Here is a 20,261-nt window from a genome sequence, read left to right on the forward strand (position 1 = left end):
GACATCTAAGATTTAGGTTAAAACTCAAATAACCTTAAATAAAATAAGAACTGACAACTCAAGTCTAAATTAGAATGAATAGATACAATATCTGTTACAACAGATGGGTATCTACCTACTTATTTGTTTCAGTTGTTCAACGCTCCCAATTAAACACTCCATTTAAAAATGAGCACATTTACAGAATACTTTGTTTGGCAGGTAAAAATCAGATGCTGCAGGTGTATTACATTAAAACTTATTTCAGTGCAGAAACTGAAGAAAACCTCAATCATGCAACAGAAAATATTTTGTCTCCTACCAACCACAATGATAACTATACATTGCATAAGGGAGAATGATTTTTATCAATAATTACATGTAAATATACAAAAATAATAACTACAGACTATTTTTAAGGCTGCTAAACAAATTCTTTGGAAAATATATAATCTAGACTAAATGCAATACAATAAATAAAAGCAGTTTAAATCTGACTATTAAGCATTTGTAACAATGGTTTATCTATAACATAAGTTTCCATTAAAATGACTACATTGCTTACTGAGTGTAGCTCATTTTTTGCTCACAGCTCCATTTGTGGTTATGAATATGGAGTTATTAAAGAGACTGTACAATCAGTTCTGCAGTCATAACTGTTCTTACACAGATTGAGCAAGAAATATACTGCTCTGTGCAACATAGCCCATAGCTAAATGTACTCTTTCTCCAAGTAATGTAAGGACTATTGATGAGCAAAATTGTCGCGTGCGTGAAAAAAAAAATTGTTGTAAAAAAAATCATGTACGCAAAATTTTTTGATGCACATCATTTTCAGCGGTTCAAAAATTTTCTGCCGTTTTTTGAATTTTTTCACAGATTAGCAAATTTTCCAGTAAAGTGAAATTTGACAGATTTGCTCATCCCTACTAAGGTCTATTTATGCAGCACAAAACTTGGCAAAACTAGATTACTACTCAAATTTTGCTTACCTGGTGGCATATTAACATTGGAGAGAAACTGGACCTTGGCGCAGTGCATCCATTGTCTACACAATCACACATCCACTGTCTACCTATTCTGGGTAACCAAGCAGGATCATTATAAAATAACCTACAGACTATTACACAGCCTATATTCCAACAGCAGTAAAAGCTAACAACAGGAAAATTGTGATTATTCTTTCACTAACCTTAAAGGAGAAGAAAAGCGACTCAGGCATTTTATTGCCAATAAATTAGTCACAATAATGCAAGCTAAAATTATATTTGTATTCTGTAGAATTCTTTACCATATCTGAAAAAACAGCCCTAGAAACTCCCTCTGTTTGAGATAGCAGCAGCCATTTTAGCTCGGTCTGACTTCACTTTCAGGTAGCAGAGTTTAGGCAGGAAACTGCAGCAGATTGGGGAGTGGGAAAGAACAGAAGGGAGGGGAAGACAGGAGAAAACTGAGTAGGCTTGTGCCCTGAAGGATTTTTCTGAGAAGGAAGTCTGACACAGAAGATCATGCATACAAAATAATGCAGTGTTTTTTTTCACTGAGGACTCAGAGCAGCAGCTCTGTAAGAGTTTGTGTCTATATTTACACATACCTTTCTGATAGAGCTTACCTTTTAAAGGAGAAGAAAACTCTCAATCACTGGGGGTGCCAAATGTTAGGCACCACCCATTGATTATAGTCACTTACCTGATACCCCAGGTCAGCGCTCCTGTTGGCTGAAAACTGCACTGGCCCGGGGTACTTCTGTGCAATTACAACAGAGTCATTATCTCTAGTGATGAGCTAGTCTTTACCATTTAGCTTGGCTGAAAAATTAGCAAAATGACGTACACAGCTTCTTTTTTTTTTATAATGCAACCACAACTTTTAAGCAATTTCCACTGGGAAATTTTGCTCCCCCTTTTTGCAGAAAAATTCACCTATGCCGAAATGTGGAATTTCGCTGTGAATCCATGCCTGGCAAAAAAAATTTGCTCATCACTAATCTTCTCTACTTCAGTCAATGTGGTGGGGGGTGCATGTGCAGTGGAGTATGCAGGACTTTAGTAAATAAATTAGCTCTTTCACTCTACTGTGCATTGAAGAATGAAGAAGCAGAAGAAGATGATTGCAGCGTAGTGCCCATACAGAAAAAACCCAGGCCAATGAGGTTTTCTCTTAACCGCAGCCAACAGGTCCAGGGTATTGGGTAAGTGATTATAATCATGGGAGGTTCTAAATTTTAGTCACCTGCCAGTGATGTCACCTTTCCTTCTTATTTAAGTTTCACAGCTAAAAATGTCATTTCTCAATCTGCTTTATTGCAGCAAAACAAAAGGAACAATATTTTTTGGCACAATTTTTATATTGCAATTATTTCTAGCTGTTTCTACCACAAAAACATATTTGATCCTGAAACATTTCCATTGTAGCCATTATAAGATAATTTTACTTTTGAATCTATATTTTAATAGGATACTGGAAATATCAGATCTGTTGAACACATGCATAAAAAACCGTATGTGAAATATGTTTGCATAAGTAGCAAGCACCGTTGCTTGTGGAAATGTAAAACAGAGTGTGCTAGCAGCTATAACACCTAACGTCCCTAAAGTTCAATAGAAGGCTAGCTCTAACATTTTAAATCACTGCTTTTTGTGTGTTTGGGTTTTGCGCATAGGAAAGGAAAACAAACACTAAGTTGTAATTTATCTCCCTCATTTAGCCTTAAATAATGGTGCAATGTCAGTAATGAAATGGGATGTAACCCCTTGCATAGCCTTGATGAATGGCATCTGCAATAAGAGTACCTAAGTCAATAATGGATGTGATCATTGTGAATCCATCTTTAATTTCCTTTGTGAGTTGCTTAAAAAGGAGTCTTTTCAGGCTTTATTGTAAAGCAGAATCTACGTGAAGCATATCCACATCTAATTAACAAAAATCATTAGCAGAAGCTCTAGCCTTGACACAAACTACAAAGGCCAATCTTTGCACTTCACGCTTGTCCTGAATATTGAAGAATGAAGGTATAGTTTTATGTAAGATGTCACAGTTGTAACCAGTAACAACATGGTTAAAAATCAATAAATACTTGTCTAATATGCTGCAGTGTTTAGCTGTGTTGGAGATGTCCAAACAGATAGACACTCGGGGGCAGATTTACTAAAACTTCATTCAATTCAATTTCTCATTTTCTTTAAAAAAATGTTCAGAAACTAAACTCATTTTCCTGACCGTCTCATATTTACTAAAAAAAGAATATGGTGGTTTGTTTCCATTTTCTTGAACTTTTGTTATTGCTTCCACTAAAAACAAAACAAACCCCATGATATCAGAGCATATAAAATGGAATGAAACCATCTACACCTCAATCTTTTTCTAGGCTGGGATAGATCTGGTCAACGATTGAATAAAATGGCCTATTAAACTGAATGGCTTTCTTGGTCAATTCATAACAATTCTATTCTAGGAAACCTGCAGAAAACAAACAGGCTTAACAAATGCCAGTTTGATTATTCTGCCCCCTAGTTTCCTTATTATATCTAAAAGATAGTTACATTTCCTTTGATGAATACTTTGATGTTTGATACATAGCACTTACAAAACTGTAGATCATACATTTGTAAATCACATTTGGGAAATTGTAACTAGATTTTCATGTTTGTTATGCAGTAGGCCTGACTGATTCTTTTGCTTCTTTTCTGCCTTTTCATGACCTGCTTCTATTTTTCAGTTGGGTTTTTGTCTTCTATTCTTCTATTTCACAAAGCAAACTACTGTATAGTGTTTTACTTATTCATTATATGCTAGATCTGAGTCTGCTTTTAGTGATCAGTATTTCAGATTATATGCTGAAAGGTTTTTGATCTTAGCGTAGCATCCTGAGGAAGGAAGAAAGTAAATCTGAAGATGAGGATCTTATTCTCCACACTTAAAGGCTGCTTTTGATAAATATCAGAATTAGATATACCGATGAAGGCAGGATTACTGACAGCTTTGCTTTTAGGTGAAAAAATGCATTATTTTCTGTTGGTACAGATTATATGTTTGCTGGCCATACTTAAAGGCTAAAATCAGACCACTTCCTGCACTATATCTGTTTTATCCCAAGATGAAAAGCGAAGATCAAAAAAAGCCGACAAATGAAAAAGCTGAGAATGTTTGAAAAGACATATGCAGTCAGCCATGTCTGAAGAACACTGTAGGCAAAATTATGATAATATTCACATTTGCATAATGGTGGTGTACTGTATTATGTATAATATGGTCATTAAGAATCCTTTTTACTAATATTTATGAATATCCAGATTCACAAAAATGTTGTTTTTTTCCTGAAGTTATATATTGGGCTCATTTTCAATCACAGCTGCAAGAGCCGTAGAACAGAAATGAAACACAATTCCATTTATTAAAGGTACATGCTCCTTGCATTTAGATTTGTTCTGTCTGAAGAATTATGCACAAGTGTTGTTCCGGCTTTAGGGCTACCACCACACTGAAACCAGCAGTAATTCCATGGCTTCCACTGCAGGCTACATCAATCTTACTCCTAAGATATCACTTTAATGCAAAATGCAGAATTTTTAGCAATCCTATTGAGCAATTGCGTGAGTTTTAATGGATTGGACATAACTGCACTTAGTGCAAATGCTGGAGTTTAATATAAGGTGCAAACAGATATAATTTACTGGTCACCTATTTGAAAGCAAATTGGTTTCTTTGGGTTACTTCACCTGGGCAAACTTTTCTCTTTTTTTTCAGATCTGCAGCTCTAAAATATAGAGCTATAGTACAGCAATATAATCACCATGATGTGAAAGCCAAACACACTCAAATTAAAGATCACACTAAGGCTGAATTGATATATTTCACCTGTTTTGCAGTTGCCAGGACAATTAGTAAAATCTTTGATTTTCTTTTTCTAACTTGAAAGCCTGACCAAAACTAATTGCTGATTGACATTGGTGCTTAACTGCATCAAAAAGCCGGGGGGACTTCTAACTTGCTTTCTTGCATGTTTTGTGTGTTTTTCTGATTATTTTAATTTTAGCTGCTATTTTCTGTAAAATTAGACTGTGCATTATTTTTTATGTCCCACAATGGCTTTATATGCACTATTTGTTTTAATCTTTGGTTCTTCTCTTTACTTTTGGGCTATTTCATTACTGTGTACTACCCTTAGGTGCAACTATAGCCCCTAATAAATATTTGCCTCTTTTGAAAGTGTATCTGTCAAAAGGTCAAAATTGTAATTTGAAAATTGTGCAGACAAAAACAAATCATTAAAAAGATCCTTTGGAGCAAGCTAATCCAAACCACCAAGAATCCACCAGAGCCCAGAAACAAATCCTCCATAAAATCTTATCAAGAGAAAAGCAGCAAACTAACCACAAGCAGAAACCAGTAATGTTGCCTTGGCTCAGCAGTGCCAGGTTATCCTGTACTTGCAATAAGAAATCCAGGCCCTGGTTAAGAAACTGCAGGGTAATTCCACACTACAGAGGGATACCTACAAGAAGAATCCACATATCCTTTAAAAAAATATGTTGCTAGGAGGTACTCTAAGATTTGTAGGGACTTCCACTTCCACTAATAAGTTGCAATCTATATTTTCAGGAATTTATGAGCAGCAAACAATAATTGTTGCTAGGGAGAGGACAACAGCTATTGAAAACTTTGGGACCTGCAACAGCAAAATAGGTATACAATTACCATGTCTGACTTCTTGTTCTTGTACGGTCAACAGAACTTTGTAGATTATGGCTGGCAAGCCCCTTTGACCAAATTCTAGAGAACTTTTTTTTTGTTTAAGCTGTTGTTGGGAAGGCAAAGAACTCCTATTTTCCTGATCCCTAGAATCCTTTATTTTCTGCAATAAGTGATTTTGTAGAGTTACAAGGGGTAATGAAAATACTTGATAATACCAATGGTTGTATAGAGAATACTAATAGTATTGTGATACCTGGTAATCTTAAACTGGTTAACTTGTGCCCGGAAAAGGTTTGGGAGAAGAATTAGCATGGGGTCGGATAGAGGGCCTGTTTTCTGAACCTCCAATGGGATCTTGTGTTTCATATTTGGAGCAGTTTCCCAAAAGAGAACCTGGCTAATTCCATTTAATACATCATTTGTCCAATCCTAAAGGGGAGTCTGTATATGATATTAGCCCTGTTTTATGTTGAATTAGTTATTCCTCTCTTGGGCATAGGGTTCTACAGTTTTTGAGGGTTTTTGGTAAATTCTTGTTTTAATTTACTGGCTCTCATTTTAATGGGGTGTTCTATTTTGAAGTGTTTGCCTATATGTTGTTCCATTCCTTGCCTTTTATTTCAAGTTGTTAGAAAAGTTTGTGAAATGGGTTGTGATGGTGGAGCAGCTGCCATTTCTCTATTACATTACTTGGATCATTTATTTATTGGGCTGCTGACCTCTTGATATGGTTTGAGTGTGTTGAAGCATTTTATGTGGATAAGCTGAGCTTTTTAATATCCATTTAGCCAAGCATGATCCATGTACTAGGTTGTCATTTTTGAGTATCAAGACTGATACCATTTGGATAGAATAGCTTTAGAAAAGTTGATTAACCTTAGGCAGTTGGTGCTGTGAGTTAAGACGATTAGTCAAATACAGTTGCAATCCCTATTGGGCCACTTGAATTTAGCATGTAGAATTATTCCAGCAGATTTTTTTTCCAGGAGACTTTTGGCTTTAACCGCAGGTATAACAAATGTTAATTGACAAAGGCTAGGGATAAAGTAGGGATGAAGAATGGATGAATTACAGTAGAATATGATGATGTGGTATCATTTGGCCATGGAAAATATTTTTGGCCCAGTGGAGTGCAGGTCTTTTGCACTTAAGATGTCAATTGTGACAACTTTTTTTGAACTGTGATATTTTGGGCATGGTTTATGATGATAACAAGTTGACTACATGCTTGATTCTAGTTTGGAAGCTATTAAAGTATTTTATTTTGTGTTATGTAGTAATATTTGGTTTGAATGGAAACTTTAGCTTGGCAAGAAAAATAAAATTGTTGGATGTTGGATGTATTTCAGATGATAGTGATCTGTCTGGAAGAATGAAACTCTTTTCTTCTCTACAACATCTTTGAGAAATTGTATAAATAGGAGGTTCATTCTTCCAGACAGAGAGAGAACATTTTTTACAGAATTTGGTGTCTGCAAAGACGTGAAAGTCTTATTGGTCTGCTTGGTGCGTGTGCCAGTTGCTTTCTGGGAGAAATGTTTGTGAGGTAAATTAGAACAATGTGATGAATTTGTTTGTGCTGGAGGTAAAGAAGACTTGCATACATTTTTTTTTATCAATGAAGAGAAACTGATGGAGATATTCTGTTTTTTAATTGAAAGGATGGCAGGATGTAACAACTCATCTGATTTAAACAGATTTTAAAGTGTTGTAGGAGATGCTGTCATAGTAATTTGTACCAGATATTGTAATTGTTTTTTATCATTTTTATTTTGAGTCTGAAAAGTTGTTATAATGTGTTTTGTTTTTTTCTTTGCTTATTTTGAGTATTCTATATCAACAAGCTTCTGGGTCAGAGTAAACATTGTATAGTGGTATGTTTATCCATGTAGATAACGTGCTGTTTACTAGATTCCTATTTATGAATTTATGTTTTACTTCCTTGTGCTGATTCACTCAAATACAAACCGTTACAGTTCATTTAGAATTGGGGCTGAAACTCAGAGAACCATGTTAGGTTTGGCAGATTTGAAAATCAAATGATTGGTCATTAGGATTCTGCATCTCTCTATATAAAATCTGAACCAAAAAAAATGAGGAGATGAAAGAGGAGCCAAATTTGCAAAACCTTCAGACCCAAGATGATGAGACCTCCTGATTTTTAAAACATGGTTGAAAGTCTGTTCAATTGCCAGGGTAGAGAAATAGCTCCTATAATAGCAAGCTTTGAAGTAATAAGTGTCACCCTTGGAAGAAAGCCAGTTTTGGTCCTTCTTGCACTGCTTTGACTAGCATGAGAACAAGTGGGCCAATAGCATAAGCTATTTAAATGTTTCAATCTTTTCAGATTTTGTGGTCTGTTACTATCAATGCAGGGTCTACCTCTGGTGCAACTAGCCGGCATGTCCGGTATATCATAACTCCAGAGGAGTTCTAAAGGCAATATTTAAATAAATGTACACTATAATTTTTGGAGGCTGTTTACACTGCTAATACCCATACTCATGTTATTTGCAAATTACCCCAATTACCTTTTCTGCCCAAGGCATAGGAGAATTAAGCCCTCTTTTTTAGTCCTAGTCAATAAAATTTAGAGTAAGGTCCTCTCAGCATGTGAGCAGGTGCCTGTAAAGCTTCCCCCATATTTCCTTGAAATGCATGTAGAGACTGATTTGCCTTAGTAGGTTTGTTTTTACTAGAATTTATTTGTTAAGTTAAAGAGGAATCTTTATTTCCCTGTTTAGCTCTCTGGGGAAAAAGCCACATAAAGGATATAGTTATATCCTGCCCATAATTCTCCTTTTAGATTGTGCATGTATTTGTAAACACTCTTTATAAGAAATAGTAACTATGAGGTCCTTCAGTAATTTTGAGAATCAAATTGAAAAATGGCGGACAATGTCTCTACTAGCCCCAAGATCTCTTTCAATTCAATTTTTCTTCATAGCATATCCCATCCTTTTTTTTAAATTCACCCTTTGTTTACAGAATTTTAAGTTAGGCATGTCTATAGACAACGGTTAATTGTGTGATTCAATATGGTTTGGCCACACATGGATGGCCAAATAGTATTAATTTAATTAAAAAGGGCCATACAACTTGCTCTGTCTCATGGTTCAGTAACACAATACCAGTTACACTGGTTTTATCATACTCCTAAAGACCCATGGATAATAGTAAACCTATTTAGAAAGGGTGCATCTGACATCACATACTGTATGCATACTACTTAACTCAAAATATATTTATATGTTGACTTTCACACCAACACAGCTTAAACCTGCTTTAAGTAAGTCATCAGAAATTTTTGCTTTTTTAAAAAATATATATTTATGGGTATAAACCAAAAATGTTTCTTTATAGCATTTTCTATAACCCTCACATAGAAATTGATTTTGAATTTTTACTTAATTAAACATAAGTAATATTAAATATCTGTTAATAATTTTCCCCTACTAATGTTTCAGCTTTTAGCCATAAATGAAATCATACTGGCATAGCTGTATTTCCAAGGTTAGTATTGATCACTTTTTTTCAATAATGGTGCTATATCTGTTATTTTCCCAATTCTGTGAAGCTATTAAAAAAGAGAGATGGTTTTTATTGGAAAAAAAAAAATCCCCACAAATACCCCAGTGTATAAGAAACCTGTCCCAAATAGTGTCTTTAAATTGACATTATTACATCTTTTTTTGAATGCCATTCTAAAACGGCAAAGGACTTGATGAGTGTTATTTTGATTGCCTGTCAGATTTCAGGCCATACTATGGAAAAAAGAGCTATATTACTCTTCCCTATATCAGGTTTTGGATTCATTTCATCAAAACAATTTTACCCTTATTTTAAATGTTTGAAGGTTTTAACCATATTATTGTTTAACGTATAGATTCCATGTAAAAATGGAATCTATGGTGCTAACACACTGGTTCTTATGTGTCAGTACTGTGAATTTTATATTTCCTTTCTGTAAAGGATTGAAAAAGTTATTTTCCTACAAATAGAAAGCTCTATTTCTTTCAACATTGCATGATAAGCTTGATTAACTAAAGGCTGTCTTACTCTTTTTTTATCAACCATAGCACAGTTTCAAATAATAGCGTATCTTCCTATATTGGGATCTTTAGCAGCCTTAGACAATACTGTTCACTGTGCGCTTAAATAGATTTATATGTCTCTGGAAGAAAAACGGCATGAGTTGTTTTGTGGAAGCACTTTATTCATTTACAGTAGGTATACAATTGTTTAAGAAATTTTTGATCAACTTTATTTCTTTAGCAACTTCTTTAAAGTGTTTCTAAATTCTGCCGTTAAAGTTGCTCATGGATTGTTCCTACCCATATGGAGTATTGTTTCATGCTTTTTTTCCCCCCCCCACACTTTTCAGGCACATCATTTATGCTGTAGGAGGCCTTGATGCCAGAGAAAAACAGTGCACAAGGCCATAGATTATCAATGGTGGGTGTTACACTAACTCTCAGAATATTACTACATGGACACCCACTCTGTGTTTTTAGCATCGATTTTTTTTTTTTTTTTTTTAAATTTATTTTTCATTCTGCCAGTGACATTGACATGCATTTCACTTTCTGGCAAGTGTTGGTAACTCTGCTCTCCACACATGGTTTATGTGCTTCACGAGTGGCTTGCTTGCATTTCTCTTACTCGTTCTCCCTTGAATATATCTCACTTTGTAGTTATGTTTTAATTGTCTGTTTTTTGCTATACAATTTTGTTGACTTCCCCCTCCATGAGTGTGTCCTAAGGGTCCAACTTACTCTCTTGAAAATTTCTACCCCTTGGAGTTGTCAAGGATCTCCCTCACGTTGTGTTGCAAGGGTCAGTTTCATATAGATCTTAAGGGTTTCTCCTGTGGGTGTGTCTTCATTCTTTCTTTTTGCTCTGTGAGTGTTTCTAGTGTTCCTTTTTATTTGTGAGTGTTTCCTGTTGTTTCTTTCACACCCTAAATGTATCTTGAGTGTTTTGTGTATCTTTGAGTGTCTCAATGTATCACTTCCTCCCTTAGTAAACAAGAGTATGTCCCATTGTATTGGAAGGGATGGAAAAGGAAAATAAAAGTAATTTTTGGTTTCCCCCCTTTTAGCAGTTTTTGTTTTATCAGCACTCTTTTTGAAGTTTTCTGCATATAAACAGTGGGGCAGATTTTGCCTATTGTATTCAAAGACATCTAAGATGGCCAGGTGAAGAAAACCATAGTACATCCTAATAACTATAACTTTATGCTTTCAAACGTGTAAAAATCTAGAATTTGTAAATCCTAGAAATATGATCTAAACTGACATTGATGTAAAACTTACTTTGTAAAATTAAGGTTTTTTTTAAATTTTTACACTTTCAGAGTTTCCATACAACAGCCCTATTGATTTAAATAAACTTTGCCAAGGTGAGAGTTCTGTAAAATAATAATGTGAAAACATATATTCTGGCATTAGCATTTTCCAAAAAGGTGTAGGGACGTTTTTTGCAAAAATGCATGTACGAAGATTTGTAAACAATTAAAATCTTTGTACATTTTCCTAGTATACAATTACCATTGTATCCTTTAAAGTAATCCATATATATATATATATATATATATATATATATATATATATATATTTAGTTGCAAGAAGTATGTGAACCCTTTGGAATTATATGGATTTCTGCACAAATTGGTCATAAAATGTTGTGATCTGATCTTCATCTAAGTCACAACAATAGACAATCACAGTCTGCTTAAACTAATACCACACAAATAATTAAATGTTGCCATGTTTTTATTGAATGCACCATGTAAACATTCACAGTGTAGGTGGAAAAAGTATGTGAACCCCTAGACTAATGACATCTCCAACAGCTAATTGGAGTGATGTGTCAGCCAACTGGAGTCGAATCAATGAGATGAGATTGGAGGTGTTGGTTACAGCTGCCCTATAAAAAAACAAACACCAGCTTTGGGTTTGCTTTTCCCAAGAAGCATTGCCTGATGTAAATGATGCCTCACACAAAAGAGCTCTCAGAAGACCTACAATTAAGAATTGTTGACTTGCATAAAGCTGGAAAGGGTTATAAAAGTATCACCAAAAGCCTTGCTGTTCATCAGTCCACGGTAAGACAAATTGTCTATAAATGGAGAAAGTTCAGCGCTGCTGCTACTCTCCCTAGGAGTGGCCGTCCTGTAAAGATGACTGCAAGAGCACAGCGCAGAATGCTCAGTGAGGTGAAGAAGAATCCTAGAGTGACAGCTACAGACTTACAAAAGTGTCTGGCATCTGCTAACATCCCTGTTAGCGAATCTAAGATACGTAAAACACTAAAAAAAGAATGGATTTCATGGGAGGATACCACAGAGGAAGTCACTGCTGTCCAAAAAACCATTGCTGCATGTTTAAAGTTTGCAAAAGAGCACCTGGATGTTCCACAGCAGTACTGGCAAAATATTATGTGGACAGATGAAACCAAAGTTGAGTTGTTTGGAAGAAACACACAACACTGTGTGGAGAAAAAGAGGCACAGCACACCAACATCAAAACCTCATCCCAACTGTGAAGTATGGTGGTGGGGGAATCATGGTTTGGGGATATATAAAAAAAAAAAAAAAAAAGACCAGCAACACCGAGTTATATTCCAAAAAGATCAATCGTGTATTAAAAACACATGAACAGCCAATGTCACGTTTCGGTCCCCATCGGGACCTTTCTCCGATGGGGACCGAAACGTGATGTTGGCTGTTAATGCTTTTTTAATACAGGATTGATCTTTTTTGAATATAACTCAGTGTTGCTGGTCTTTTTTTTGGATATTTAAATCATTTACCTTGCACCCGAGGTAAGAGCTGAAGCAGAGTGCCACCCTGGGTTCGCTATATATATAATCAGCTATAAGGGACACTGTCTCTTTAAGTCACTGTCCTCTTTTTTTTTTTTTTTTTCCTCTAAGCTTGTTTCCTATTGGCTGTGCCTTCTACAAATACCCACTGTTGAAACACGCAGGGCAATGGCGATTCTTACCACGAGTTGCCTGGATACCCCTTTTTTTCTACTTCGGTTGGTTTTCTGCTCCCTCAGCTGAGTGTCTGGGGCTGGTGCAGGGCCGCCATCAGAAATCATGGGGCCCCTCAAGAAAATTTTCTGGGCCCCCCTCCCACCAGTACAAAGGAATCACAGCCAGCAGTGCCCCCCCTAGTACATTGGTAGCCAGCAGTGCCCCCCCTAGTACATTGGTAGCCAGCAGTGCCCCCCTAGTACATTGGTAGCCAGCAGTGCCCCCCCTAGTACATTGGTAGCCAGCAGTGCCCCTCCTAGTACATTGGTAGCCAGCAGTGCCCCCTAGTACATTGGTAGCCAGCAGGGCCCCCCCCAGTACATTGGTAGCCAGCAGGGCCCCCCCTAGTACATTGGTAGCCAGCAGCCCCCCCCCCAAGTACATTGGTAGCCAGCAAGGTCCCCCACCCCAGTACATTGGTAGCCAGCAGGGCCCCCCACCCCAGTACATTGGTAGCCAGCAGGGCCCCCCACCCCAGTACATTGGTAGCCAGCAGGGCCCCCCACCCCAGTACATTGGTAGCCAGCACAGCACGGAACTGAACGGAACAGCACAGTACAGCCCCCGGCGTCTTCAGCGGCAGATTCGCGCTCCTCCGGCGAGGTAGTTCCTTGACGACGCCTCTGCACTTCTGAGTGCCGGCAGGAGACAGGCCCTTTTATAAGGTTGCGCCCCGTGCGTACTGGCGTGCATGTACATACAGGGCGTGACCAATAGGATCACCCGCTGACCACCAATGACAGGGCCCTGAATTGATTTAAGGGGGCCCGAGCTATTAAGAAAACTGTAGCACAGCCGGGCCCCCTTTTAAGGTTAAAATTGTCCGGGCCCAGGACAACTGTACCCCCTGTGCCCCCCTGATGGCGGCCCTGGGCTGGTGCACCTGGACCACCTGTTCGACTTGAGTGTATTTACACTGGTTACCTGGGCCACCATTTTTTTGGTTTTCTAGTTTAATTTGCCCACTGCAAACAACCAGCAGGTATCCTTTTCTGTCTGCTGTTTTAATAGCAAACAACTAACTGCAACCGTCTCAGCATAGTCACAGTTCAAAAATGTATGCACAGGCAGTCTTAGTCATGTAACTGGTTCTGGTAAAATGATTTACTTACCAAGGGGCAGAAGTTCTTTTATAGAACTACCCAACAATGCATAGGGAGGTATGACACCCTCCCAATACTGTAAGATGAGTGGGCTGAATCCAGAGTCACAGCAGGTGATGCTATATAATGTTAACTATTTTTTTAAAAAATAGTAAAATGAAAAACCGTCTATGCATGTTAATATCTCTTCATTTTTAACGATTGAACAAATTGTTTAATTAAAACATGGTATTTAAGCACTTGGTAGATTCATTAGAATTGTGCTATTCTTTCTTACATCTTATCACCCAAGAGTACAATGCATCCTACTAGCACCTCACAGCTGTTTAATTGTTTTACATTTATTCAAAATAATTATGTATCCTATATAATTACTAAGGACTGTGATTATCTGTCAGTATTTGCTTTTCACTCAAATGAAGCATGATACCTATTTTGTTCACATTAGGAGGAACAATTCACTTTCTTCATTGTAAGGCATGACTGACCCTTTGTCGAATTAGACGCATATATTGGGAAAGGAAAGTATGTAATTGTTGAGTTCTGTTGTTTTTCTGCAGTTTTCTAACTTAAAAAAGAACCTTTCAGTTAAGCATTATAAGTCTTATGAACAAACTATTTAATACAATAAGGGGGCTTTTACTAAACGGCAACTTTGTTGCGGGAAAAAAGCACTACTTTTCCAAGATTTTTCATGCGGCAAAATTGCAAAATATTCAGAATCTGAAAAATACGCCAGATATGGCGAGATCATGAACTCAATGGCAGATGTTCCTTTTACAATTGGAAGATTTCTTTGTTTAAGAGGTTTTTGGGGTTTGTTTGACATGTGAAAAAAGTTGTTGAAAAGGTGCACATTTTTTGATTTGTGCTTTTTCTGATCTTTTGATGCCTTTTGTGGAAATAAGTATATTTTTGTGGTTTAAAAAAAATATACACGTAGATCTGAAAAAAACTGAGTTTCAGTAAATCTTCCTCACCCATGTGTATGTTTAGCAGGGCAGTTGAGGTAGGCTGAAAGTACAGTGCTAAGAACCCATCCATTTTTAACTGACCCCAAAACTAAATTAACCAGTTAAACATTACTCTATAATACAGGTATAAACTTGTACTCTCCAATAATCCTTTGTATATAGTAACTGTGTGCACCGTTTCTTAATCCATATCACTCCATAAAGCTTTATTATTTGTAAAATATATTCTTTATGCCTTTTGCTTTCCAACCCTATGCCTGACTGGCCTTATAAACCTGAATTTGAATGATATACTGTGTATATACACACTTACCAATACATTAGGTTATTAAAGATCCAAACATTGTAATTGAATCTCCTTGTAATTAATTTAGAGGAAACCTATTAATTGCATCATTGAGGCTTCATAGGCCATTAGCTCAACAACTCTATCTTCTAAATTAAAAATGTAAGGAAATTGTATTTATTTTATTAAGTGTTCTTTAATTTACAGTATTATTCATTTTTTGAAAGATTTCATTACAGATTTGAGACTATAATGTTTAATTGAACCTCCTGGTGTATAGATAAGAATTTAAGGTTCTTAGGTATTGATCAAATCTAAGAGTGAGCAGATGTCATGTTAATAATGTTCAGATCCAGGGAGGTTATGGATGGTTAGCAAAGCTGCAATAACCTGCTGTTAACAACTGGAATAATCTTTCAGATCTCTCACATCCTGGATCCCTGGATCCAAGAGAAAAATGCCAACTTTAACTTGCTTTAAGGTGATGGATGAATGGTCACGATCATGTGGTTAGCATGTAGTATGTGTAGCAAACCAATCACCTAACTTCAGTGTATAAAGTAAAAGCTATATTTAATTAACAGATAAATGATGTGGAAGCACATTTTTTGTATTAAAAAAATGTGATGAAATAACAGAAACAAATCTCGTTAGGCAAAGGCATTTGTTATTTGATGTAATTGATATTGATTTTTTTTTTCTTAACACTTCAACAAAACAAGTCTCAACATTTGCAAAACATTCCTTTATTAGAAATATCTTTTGTATAAAAATGTGCATGCTTAAACCATTGCATTTATGTAACACAACCCAGGGCTTCATGTCAATCAGCCATTACAATGCACAAACTCATCTCCTGTACAGACAGAACAATATAGGACAGGAATGAAATTCTCACAAATCACAAAACGAACTTACAATAATGGTGTAACATATGACAGTTTTTTTTTTCTTTTTGTCTTTCACCAAACATGAACAATAGGTTTTGCTTAGTAAATTCCACATCTTTTCTTTTTTCATTCATGTGCTTTTCATTAAAATATGTCAACACTATATTCCAAAAATAAATCCAGGCATTTCTAGCATGTCCATTGTGTTTACTTTGTTTTTTTTCCAAATGCTGCTCTTGGTTTTGATTGTAGAACATGGATGATATTTTCCACTTAACATCACCAGATTTCAGTTTGCATGATTGCTGTAACTGACATATGTGGTCTTGGATGATGAAGCTACAATATAAAAAAAAAATATATATAATTCATTAATGGGAACTTGCACATGTCCTTTATAAGTTAGAAACAGAGTTATTGGCAGAAAAATAGTAGCTGGCAATTCACATGGAAATTTGTGGTACAAGCAATTTGTAGTTTAAGCAAACAAGTGATGGTTGATTCACATTAACCTATGGCCTTGAGTATTATCTTAAGCTGAGTTTGACTGAAGTGTGGCCTACTCTTGCAACATCTAAAACATTTTAAAGGAGAAGGAAAGGTAAAAACTAAGTAAGCTTTATCAGAAAGGTCTATTTAAATACAGCCATAAGCACTTACAGTAATGCTGCACTGAGTCCGCTATCAAAAAAAACACAAGATTTCTGCACAGTTCTCTCATCTCTCTCTTCTCCTGCCTCTCCTTTCCTGCCCCCCCCCCTCCCACCAGAATGCTAAGAACTCTCTCCCCTCTCCCTTAGGAATGTGTGATCTCTGCCATAATGGCTAGACACTGCAGGAAGAAAGCAACATAAAATGGCAGCTGCTATCTTAAACAAACAGAGAAAGCTTCGAAAGCTGTTTACTCGGGTATGTTAATGGTTTCTGCAGAATAAATATATTATTTTTCTTGGTGGCACTAATGTGGCAAATCTGGTAGTAAAAGGCCAAAATGACTTTCCTTCTCCTTTTAATACTCCTTAATACTACGTAAAAAAGAAAAAAAATGAGGCTGCAGGCTGAGTACAGATCAGGGAGCTCCAAATAATCCTTCCACATGCGAGTGACCAGATTACATTAACATATACATGTGTAGTCTTTGAGTGCACATGAACAGATTATAGGATTTAACTACATGATTTTAGTTTTGAACTCATCTTTTTTTAATGCTATAATAACAATCCAAAGTATATAACTCCATTGGTTGAAGATCCACAACTTTTGTGCTTGACTTCAAGTTTAAAGTGTGTAATTGCCCTTTGCTAACCTTTATTTCATAATGTATAAAAACCTGAAGAATCATCTGTTAACATAGGTCACAAACAATGATGATCGCAGTGATGATTAGAAATAATTACATTACCATATATAATTTGAAATTTGCTTTAAATTTGTATATATATGTCGAGCCTTTGTTTATAGCTTAGTATTCCAGTTTTCCACTGTAAGTGTTTCATTTACTGGCAGACTTAGTCTAAAGCAAAGGTTAATTGAGGGCCATTTGCTTAACTGAAATGTAGCCGTTTATAAATCTCTTTTGCTGGTAGGTGCCCAAATTAAGTGAAAAGATATTGATTTGTTCTATTGATCACAACCTAATTTTCCTTAAAGCAGTCATTTTCACTTCCTCCCAATATTTCTGGGCTTTGAAGATAAAAATAAAAATAATGCAGCTTACTGATTAATACAAGCCACAATGGCATTTTGACTCTGCATGTCTAAAACACTTGTTGACATTTAGATGTAGTACATGGTTTTAAAAATAACACCGCTGTGTATGTCAAGTGCCCTGAAGTGAAAGATTTGAATGTTTGTATACATCTGCACTTATTTGTAAAAGGAATGAAAAAATGTGCATAAAACTGGAGCTTTAGGGACCACAATTAAAATAGAAACATCACTTCAAGGAATCCACTATGGGAACTGACATTTTACAAACTATGTATCTATTACAAGCCAAAAACAGCCAGGCAGTTGAAGTTTAAGCAGCCACTGCTGAGTTAGATTGTGAGACCTATAATTAGAAAAATGCAATTAACAAAGCTTCTGTGCTGTCTGATATTTGTTATTTTTTTCCCAAAAACCTATCCTGATGGATTGAGTCATACATTTTGCATACAGTACATATCATAGGATGAAAAACTTTTATTTGCACATATCATCTATACAATATGTTTAACACTCTTAGTTTTTTACTTGTTTTTACTTGTTTTACTTTTTTACTATTTTACAAGTACAGGTAAGGGAGCTGTTATCTGGAAACCCATTAACGAGAAAGCTCCAAACTACAGGAAGGCCATCTCCCATAGACTCCATTATAAGCAAATAATTCTAATTTTTAAAAATGTTTTCCTTTTTCTCTATAATAATAAAACATTATCTTGTACTTGATATGCTTGAACTAAGATATAATTAATCTTTATTTGAGGCAAGGCAACCCTCTTAGGGTTTATTAATGTTAAAAGGATTTTTTAGTAGACTTAAGGCACAGAGATCCAAATTACAGAAAGACCCCTTATCCAGAAAGCCCCAGGTCCCAAGCATTCTGGATAATAGGTCCAATACCTGTATCAGTAAAGTACAGTTTTAAATTGTTGTGTTTAATTTTTGCAAAAGACAGCAGAGGTAAATTAAGGTCAACATTTCTACAATATTTATTGAAAATATGATAATGAAAGTAATGTTAAAACATACCCTTGATAAGCTCATATTTATATTTAATTAGATCTATATTCTTCTAAGTAAGTCTTATTGCCTTACAAGCTAGAGATAGCAGATATGCTGCCAAGAACAGCTGTTTCATAAATTATACATTATTACAGCTTAATACAAGTGAATATTTCTTGTGCTGAGTAAGATATAGTAGCTTATTCACAGTAAAGTGAGTATTAAAACAAAATGTATATACAGTTATACAGGGATGGGATCCCTTATCTGAGCACTTGTTATCTGGAAATCATAGTATGGAAAGGCCACCACCCACAGAATTCATTATAAGCAAATACCTGTCATTCTAGTTTTGAAAAAATGATTTCCTTTATCTCTGTAATAATAAAACAGTACCTTGTACTTGATGGTAACTAGCTGCATGAATCCATATTGGTGGCAAAACAATCTTATTGGGTTTATTTAATGTTTAAATGTTTTTAAGAGACCTAATGTATGGTATGGTGATCCATATTATGGAAATATCCCTTATCTGGAAAACCACAGGCCCCAAGCATTTTGGATAATAAATTCTATGCCTGTATACTATATTTAAAGTCAACCCAAGATGTAATTTTTTGCCTAATAAAGGAAAACATAATTCTAAGCAACTTTGCAATATACATTCATTACAAATTTGCAATGGTTTTTTACTTCATTGTATATGAAGTCAAAAGTAGTAGTAGTTCAGCAAATGCTGCTCTATATAGCAATTACATTTACTCATATATCTAACTTTAAAGCACTAAAATTTTCAATAAATTCACATTGGAAAGTTGCTTATAATTATGTTATTCTTGTATTAGGCAAAATGTTATTTTTGGGGTTGACCTGTCCTTTAAGGTAGAAATAAAAAGGCTACTTTAGAATAAAATGGACAAACTCACTGTTATTGGATATAAAGTGAAAACCTGTGGTTTTCTGGATATGGGATCTTTCTGTAATTTGGATTGCCATACTTTTATTTGCACTAAAAAATTATTTAAAGATAAATAAACCCAATAGGGCTGTTTTTTGCCTTTGATGAGGATTATTAGATCTTGATTGGGATCAAATACAAGCTGTGGTTTTATAATTAATTTTTAAAAATTAGAATTATTTCATTAAAACAATCTATGGGTGGTGGCCTTCCTGTAATTCAGAGCTCTCTGGATAATGGGCTCCGGATAACAGATGCCATACCTGTAGTACGTACTAACTGATGAATATGGTTTTTGTATTTATGCTGCTGGCACATTATTGCAGTATAACTGTGCTTACAAGTATTTACATTAGTGTTCCTGTAGTCTAGCCTTGTATTACCTTCCTTTATAATATATTTTATCTTGGTTTGAGTATGTAATTTGACTGTAATTATCACATAAGTTCCTTATCAATGTAGAAATTATAAGTGGAGTAATCAAAACAAAAAAAACTCCAGGGATGGAAATTGTAATGGACATTGTTATTGGATACCAATTACAATGTCCTTGGTTCTCCGTTCTTTTCCACTAACCATCAAGTTTTTCATAGTCAATATCCAGGCTTGAAACATGACTACTAAAATAAG

The 20,261-nt window shown here is 35.6% G+C and overlaps 1 protein-coding gene and 1 long non-coding RNA gene across 5 annotated transcripts in view; one reads left to right on the plus strand and one right to left on the minus strand.

Annotated features, from left to right (window-relative positions):
* The window catches only part of LOC105946844, a 79,754-nt gene that overhangs the window by 17,367 nt on the left and 42,126 nt on the right, over window positions 1-20,261 (plus strand). The gene's annotated exons all lie outside the window — the stretch shown is intronic.
* grm8 (glutamate receptor, metabotropic 8) overlaps window positions 15,808-20,261 on the minus strand; it is a 444,690-nt gene continuing 440,236 nt past the window's right edge. For all 4 annotated transcript variants that reach the window (XM_018092300.2, XM_012959967.3, XM_018092299.2 and 1 more), the window contains one exon: window positions 15,808-16,306. Coding sequence is in view for 1 of the 4 variants with exons in the window: in XM_031898993.1 (XP_031754853.1) it covers window positions 16,257-16,306 (50 nt within the window). In the remaining 3 variants the exon portion in view is untranslated. The remainder of the gene's footprint in view (window positions 16,307-20,261) is intronic.

Source organism: Xenopus tropicalis, chromosome 3 (assembly GCF_000004195.4).
Source record: "Xenopus tropicalis strain Nigerian chromosome 3, UCB_Xtro_10.0, whole genome shotgun sequence".
Taxonomy (NCBI): Eukaryota; Metazoa; Chordata; class Amphibia; order Anura; family Pipidae; genus Xenopus; species Xenopus tropicalis.